This window comes from Eulemur rufifrons, chromosome 10, assembly GCF_041146395.1.
Source record: "Eulemur rufifrons isolate Redbay chromosome 10, OSU_ERuf_1, whole genome shotgun sequence".
Classification (NCBI taxonomy): Eukaryota; Metazoa; Chordata; class Mammalia; order Primates; family Lemuridae; genus Eulemur; species Eulemur rufifrons.
In genome coordinates, this window is record NC_090992.1 from 6,350,821 (window position 1) to 6,358,463 (window position 7,643).

Sequence of the window (7,643 nt, forward strand, 5' to 3'; positions counted from 1 at the left end):
AGAGGTAACCCTGTGGGCCAGTGGCTGACAAGCCATAGTGTTCTGCCTATAGCACCTGTTCAGTGACATATCACGTCCTCTGGTCTCAATCCTCAGCATGTCCCAGGACCTGGGAGGCTGGAGGCAGGTGGTTCCTGGGGAAGAACAGAAAAGTGGAAGATCAGAGAAATGCCAAGAGAGCCAGAGATGGACAGAACATGAGGTTTGGTCCCCACCAAGAGAGACTCAGGATGGAGACAAAAGCAGAGAGACTGGGCAGAGCGCCGCCCTGAACGCAGGCCGGCTGTGTTGGAGGGAGCTGACTTCTAATTGACCTGCCGCCCCGCACGCAGAGCCAGATCCTGGAGCTGGGAGGAGGGAGGAGTGAGCAGAGCAAGAGCAGCGTTAATGCAGCTATCGATTTCTGCCACCAGCCAGCGGGCTGCAGAGGCGGGGGACATACACAGGGGCTGGGGCACAGACTACTCCCCTCCCCACCTCCCCAGCCCACAGACACTTGCCTTCTCCTGTCTTCTCTCCCCTCACCCTGTATCTGGGGCTGCCAGGGTTGTCGTCCAGGGCTGGGTAGTTGAGCTCAGATGGGCAGGAGCTGGATGAGCTGACTTAATGGTTTCTGGCCCTGGTCCCCGATGCCTGGAGGGGTCACCATTCCATGAGGACGGGGGCTGAAAAGCCAGCCTGTGCTTGGCCTTGGAGGTGAGAGAGAGCACAGCTATCCTTGGGAACACATCGTCTCCTTCCTCTTAAACTATGCCTCTGACCTCTGACACCCCCCATCCCAGCCTGGACACCCTGCCAGGCCCTCCTGGGTCTGTCCTGGTGGGCTGTGTCAGCTTACCCAGCTCCTCCTCACCACCCGTTTACCTGCGCTAGGCAGGAGGGTGGCAGAGGTAAAGGTGGGCAGGTGCCCACAGGTGAGGGCCAGGGAGTGTGGCTGTTGACACCTGCTAGTTGCCTCAACCTGGAGACAGAGTTTTCCCTTTCTCACACGTGTTCCTCTTTGCAGCCACTTCCTAGCAGTCCTGGGGCAGGAATCCGTTCCTTCTCAGTGCCTCAGTTTCCCCTTTTGTAAATGTAGAGGCTTGGACTAGATGATCTCCCAGGATGGGCTGAGTCCTGTGACTGGGAGGTGGTGGGGTTGCCTGGGGACAAAGATCCAGTGTGTGCTGTCTGCAAGCCCAGGGCGGGATGGGGCCACCAGATGTGCACCTCCCCCTTGAGCCGCCAGCTGCTCAGGGGCTGGGCCCTGTCCTCCCACCCCTCCCCTGAGGGGGCTAGGTCGCAGCAGGCAGACAGGGAAGGGACACTGGAGAGCCAGAACTAATGAGGAAACTGCCACCCCACTCCATCTAGACCAGTTCCTTCCAGCCAAGGAGGCTGGCTGCTCGAATGCCTTAGCCTTGACGCCGGAGTGGGCAAGCCCCATCCTGTGGAGGGCACCTCAGAAATGGGGAAATGGCCAGAGGACAGGCTCCACTTGGCTGTGTTCCCTCCAGGGTCCCCCCTGCTCTCTCAGTGCCAGTCCGCCTCAGCCAGAGGCCCCCCCATCTACAGCCTACCCCAGCTCTCCGGGTTCTCACCGGGACCTCCACCCAGGCCCCACTCTGCAGGCCTTGTGGGGCCTCTGCCCCTCACCAGTCTGGGAGCCAGGCCAGAGCACAGCAGCGAGGCCCACGCAGAGAGAAGAGTGGGTCTGAGATGATCACTGTGGTTTGGGAGCGGAGGAGGAAGTCTGTGCACAGCATGACCTCCCACGCCAGCAGGGGAAGGCTTGTCCTGCGGCCCAGTGCTGCTTGTGCTCTACTGGCAAACTCTGGGTTAAACAAAGGGCAGACAGGTTTCTTCGGAGCCTTCCTGCAGGACCTGTCAGAGGCTTGAGATAACTGATGTATGTTAGAAATCTCCAAAGGAAGGTCCAGGGGCAGCTAACCAGACTTTTTGGTCTCCACCGTCAAGCGTTCCTCTCCTCAGATGGGTCAGGGAAAGGAAGGTTAGCAAGTGGAGGTGACTCTATATTCCCTCCATGGTCAGGAAGCATCTCCAGCTCTCCCCGCCCCGGCACAGGAAGGACTGCCTGCTCCTGTCTGATCTCCCCAGACCCGGGCAGGGCAGGGCAGGGCAGAGCGGGGCTGAGCTTCCGCCATGCCACTCGATGCCTGTGTGTCCATGGCCAGTCGTTCTCCTAAACCTTGTTTTCATCATCTATCAAATAAAATAGAGAACTACCAGCCACTACTTCACAGGGTTCTTGTGAGTCTTAGCTGAAATACTGTAAGTATAAAACGCCCAACCAGGCTGGGTCTGGCACTTAATAAAAGCCTGGTCAACCTTGTGGTTGTTATGGCAACAATATGGTTGACAGTGGTGGCATTGACGTTGAAGGAGGAGGTGTTCACTGCCGCCCTAACCTTGTATCCTCCTGTCCCAACAGAGTGAAGACACTTCGACGTGGACACCTGACCATGTGCCTGCCCTGAGCAGCGAGGCTCCCCAGGCATCTCTGTCGTGGGCAGCAGAGCCAGGTGCTCGTCTGTGGCCCCCCGGCAGTTGGCAGGCTCCCCCAGCAGCGGGATCCGGGCCTCGGCCCCACCATGTCGAGCCTCGGCGGTGGCTCCCAGGACACCAGTGGCAGCAGCAGCAGCAGCAACACCAATGGCAGTGGTGGCAGTGGCCCAAAGGTGGGAGCGGCAGACAAGAGTGCAGCAGTGGCTGCTGCTGCGCCAGCCTCAGTGGCAGATGACGCACCACCCCCCGAGCGTCGGAACAAGAGCGGCATCATCAGTGAACCCCTCAACAAGAGCCTGCGCCGTTCCCGCCCGCTCTCCCACTACTCTTCCTTTGGTGGCAGCGGCGGCAGCGGTGGCGGCAGCATGATGGGCGGGGAGTCTGCTGATAAGGCTGCGGCGGCCACAGCCGCCTCCCTGTTGGCCAATGGGCATGACCTGGCAGCAGCCATGGCGGTGGACAAGAGCAACCCTACCTCAAAGCACAAAAGTGGTGCTGTGGCCAGCCTGCTGAGCAAGGCAGAGCGGGCCACGGAGCTGGCAGCCGAGGGACATCTGACGCTGCAGCAGTTTGCGCAGTCCACAGAGATGCTGAAGCGCGTGGTACAGGAGCACCTGCCGCTGATGAGCGAGGCAGGCGCTGGCCTGCCTGACATGGAGGCCGTGGCTGGAGCCGAAGCCCTCAACGGCCAGTCCGACTTCCCCTACCTGGGCGCTTTCCCCATCAACCCAGGCCTCTTCATCATGACCCCGGCAGGTGTGTTCCTGGCCGAGAGTGCGCTGCACATGGCCGGCCTGGCCGAGTACCCCATGCAGGGAGAGCTGGCCTCCGCCATCAGCTCGGGCAAGAAGAAGCGGAAACGCTGCGGCATGTGCGCGCCCTGCCGGCGGCGCATCAACTGCGAGCAGTGCAGCAGTTGTAGGAACCGAAAGACTGGCCATCAGATTTGCAAATTCAGAAAATGTGAGGAACTCAAAAAGAAGCCTTCTGCTGCTCTGGAGGTAACGGCGCCATAGAGGGAGGTGTGTGGGCTCTTGCATCTGTCTGGAAGTCCAGACCCACCCCCAACCCCAAACCCACCTTTCCTACCTGGGCAGATGTCTGAGGGATGCCCAGCCACTCCGTGGGGTCTGGGATCTGGCTGCGAGACACCACTTCACTGCCCCAAAAGTCAGAGCCTCCTCCTGAGAGCCCATGAGGCTGTCATTTGCAAGGCAAGCATACAATTCCAGGCAGGACCCAGCATTCCCAGCCAGGCCCTAGGATTCTGATCCCTCCTGGGGTTCTGGGTCACGAATTGAGATTCCCATACAGGTCCCAAGCTTCTGATGTTCTGACATGTCCAAAGCATCCAGTCCATGACCTAAGATTCTGGGACTCTCTGCCCCATTTGAGGGGTTCTGTCCCATGGACCCAGTGGCCTAGAGGGTAGGCCCTTCTACTGCCCCTCCAGGGCCCAGTCTTTCCCCCAAGGCCACCCAAGGAGAGAACTGCTCCAATGCTGGTTGCCCTGCTCTGGCACCTGGAAGAATCCTTGGTGTGGGTACCTAGCTGACAGATTCTTTTAGGCTGGGGTTGGGGGACGGCCATGACTCTGGAGTATAGGCAAGGGGCTGTCCACCATGGGACTGGCTTAGAGAAGGCAGAGGGGTTCCCACACTGCTTTCTCTCCACCCTTGTGGCAGGGCCTGTCCCTGTGCCCCCAGATGCAGCAACCTAGCTGGAATGCCAGGCCTGGGTACAAAAGCATCTTTTCAGCCTGCTGTCTCTAACCCTGTCCCCGCCCCTCTACAAGTGGGCTTGATGCAAATGTCCAGAATGGTTGGAAAACAACAATGGTATCCCAGCCATGACCTCCCGGCTGCCCTCCCCCCACCCCAGCCCCAGACCTCCTAGTTCTGCTTTCCTGTGTGCGCACACAGGCACCCTCTTTGGTCCAGTGTAGACACACACACATACCTGCCCAGTACACACACTCTTACAGACACAGCCACTTGATAAACGCACCAAATATCCCCGCTCCCACACGGCTCCATGCACGCTCCGTAGTCTAGCGGGGCGCGAGGCACCGCCCATACGTCCAGCGTGCAGGCTCATGCGCTCCCTTGACAAGCATGTACGCGGCCCCCAGGTGCACCGCAGCGCCCTGGCTCTTGTTGCATTTGGGCCACGGAAGGGGTCTTCCTATCTGGAAGGAGGGTCCCTGAGCACAGTGGCTCAGGAGGCCTCAGGGTACTCTGGGCTCTGCAGCGGCCCAGCGGGTCAGGCTCCCTCTCTGGCCTGGCTGGGACAGCAGGAGTGCCTCGGAGTGGCTGCTTTGCTCGTGCCTGTCCCTCCGCCACGAGGCCATCCGCGGGACGTCTTTTCGCCAGGCCCATCCGGACCCTGACTGAACTCTCTCCTTGTTTTTGTCTCCCGCCCCCGCCAGAAGGTGATGCTTCCGACGGGAGCCGCCTTCCGGTGGTTTCAGTGACGGCGGCGGAATCCAAAGCTGCCCTCTCCGTGCAATGTCACTGCTCGTGTGGTCTCCAGCAAGGGATTCGGGCGAAGACAAACGGATGCACCCGTCTTTAGAACCAAAAATATTCTCTCACAGATTTCATTCCTGTTTTTATATATATATTTTTTGTTGTCGTTTTAACATCTCCACGTCCCTAGTATAAAAAGAAAAGAAAAAAATTTTAACTGCTTTTTCGGAAGAACAACAACAAAAAAGAGGTAAAGACGAATCTATAAAGTACCAAGACTTCCCGGGCAAAGAATGGACAATCAGTTTCCTTCCTGTGTTGATGTCGATGTTGTCTGTGCAGGAGATGCAGTTTTTGTGTAGAGAATGTAAATTTTCTGTAACCTTTTGAATCTAGTTACTAATAAGCACTACTGTAATTTAGCACAGTTTAACTCCACCCTCATTTAAACTTCCTTTGATTCTTTCCGACCATGAAATAGTGCATAGTTTGCCTGGAGAATCCACTCACGTTATAAGGAGGATGTTGATGGCGCCGTGTAGAAGCCCCTCTGTGTCCATCCACACGTGCAGAGCTGCCAGCGAGGAGCTCGCAGAGGGGGAGGGAGCACCCACCCCCGGGCCCAGGCCAGCCATGCTGCACCCACAGCCCCCAGGCTGGGATTCCCCCACCCCAACAGTGATGATTTTGGAAAAATGAAAGTTCTGTTTGTTTATCCACTGAGATCTGGGGAGCCTCTCTGTCGATATTTCCAATCCTGGCTACTTCCCTTAGAAAAAATAAGTCCCTTTTTTCTGGCCTTGCTGATGGGGACAGAAGAAAGGGCTTCTCGGCGTGGTCCCCTGCCGGTGGGGGTGGGTGCCCAGGGGGCCCCCTGCGGCCTGGGCCGCCCTGCCCATGGCCAGCTTCCTGCTGATGAACATGCTGTTTGTATTGTTTTAGGAAACCAGGCTGTTTTGTGAATAAAACGAATGCATGTTTGTGTCACGAAGCACCACTGGCTTCTTGCTCTCTGGTTTTGGGTAGCTGGCTTGGGGGGCTGTTGCTGGGCAGGGGTTGTCTGGGACCACTTTAATGGGGAAGAAGAATAACCCAGGGACATTTAGAGTGCGGATTCCTTGGGAAGAGAGGCCTTCTGGATCCAGAATGGGGGCGAGCAGGAGCAACCAGCCTGGCAGGCAGGATGGAGAAATACTCTGAGTCTGGAAGTGGCTGGCATCGGCGCACCTAACCTGCCTGGCTGGATCCCATGCCTAGAACCTGGGCCTCCAGGGATCTTCACTCAACTAGGGCCACCTGCTCTGTTCTCCTAAGTTCATCAGGGCCTGATCAGTGCAAGGCAGCCAGCAGTAGGGAACGGTGGGGGTGGGGGGTTCAGCTGCCCGTTCAGGGTCCTATTTCTTCCTGCATGGCAGGGATCTAGTGCCCCCCACCACTGATAGGGTTCCCCAGGGAGCAGTTCTAGCTTGGGTTCGTGGGGGCCTGGCTGTGCCCAGCGTGCACACAGAGACACCCCCACACACATACACACATATTCCTCTTTAGGCCTGAGGGCTGCTAGACTGAGTTCTGGGGACTTTGTCCCCACCCCAGAAGGTTTTTGGTACAAGATTGTCTGGGACCTCATGGGCCAGATGTCTGGGGAAGTCACCACACAGCCACATGGTCTGGGCCGTGGCGGTCTAAACAGGAAGGGGTGGCAGCTGCATGTCCTCCCCATACAGCACAGAGGCAGCCTGAAGGAAGAGGCCTGTCCATCCCGTGGGGGAGCTTTCTTCTCACCCAGCTGCTCTGAGCCTGGCTGCGCTGGAGGCTAGACTTGAGGAAGGACTTCCTGATAATGTTGGGGCCTGGCTTCAGGTAGGTGAGCCAAGGAGCAACTTCTGAAGCCAAGCGGGCTATGAGGTGAGGCAGATGGGCTATCTCTGCCATTGTTCCTGGGAGGAGAATGCAGCCATGTTGGGGGGCTCTGCCCCCCCAATCCCTTCCCGGGTGTCGCAAGCTCCTCTCCAGCACCAGGGCCTCAGCAGCCCGGCCTGGCCCAGCGGGGGCTGGTGGGGGTGGTGGGAGGCAGCTTTCAACTTCATCTCTGCCTGGGAAAAATTCCCTTTCATGTGGCTGCCTGTGATCTCTCCAGGCGGCTCTGCCGAAGGGGGGCGTCCAGCAGGGAGTAGGGGGAGCGGCTGCAGCTCAGGGGCACCCTCGCCCCCAGCACAGGGCAAACTGCAGCACCTCCGCCACCTCGAGGGGGAGGGTCCTCTCGGGGGAGTTGGGGGGAGCCTGGCCAGCAGGGGGCACCCGGGCAGGAGGCCCCTGCCTGCCCCGCCCGCTGCTGGCAGAGCGCAGGCTGCAGATGGCCTCAGCCGGCCCTCACTGGCACACCCACAGGTGTGGGGTGGACGGCTCTGGGGCCAGCCCCGAGGGGGGGTGCCGTGACTCAGCCGCCTGTACCTTTTGGTGTGCCAACCCGCAGCCCAGCCGTGTCTCCTGGGCCCACCCCCAAACACACCCAGAGCTCAAAGCCTTCGCCTCTTCCAGCTTCGCGCTGTGCTTCGTGGAAACGGTAGGCCAGCCCCTCTGTGTCTGGAGGAGGCCGGGTGGGGATAGCTTTGAGGCTGAAAACACGCTGAGGACTCAGTTACCTCATCTGGGAAACGGGACAGTAATTGT

The 7,643-nt window shown here is 58.9% G+C and overlaps 1 protein-coding gene across 5 annotated transcripts in view; it reads left to right on the plus strand.

Moving 5' to 3' along the window:
* Window positions 1-5,964, plus strand: part of CXXC5 (CXXC finger protein 5) — a 33,251-nt gene extending 27,287 nt beyond the window's left edge. For all 5 annotated transcript variants that reach the window (XM_069483727.1, XM_069483728.1, XM_069483729.1 and 2 more), the window contains 2 exons: window positions 2,432-3,506; window positions 4,934-5,964. In XM_069483727.1, the coding sequence (XP_069339828.1) occupies window positions 2,592-3,506; window positions 4,934-4,978 (960 nt within the window). In that variant the 5' untranslated portion in view covers window positions 2,432-2,591 and the 3' untranslated portion in view covers window positions 4,979-5,964. The remainder of the gene's footprint in view (window positions 1-2,431; window positions 3,507-4,933) is intronic.
* Window positions 5,965-7,643: the final 1,679 nt, after the last annotated feature.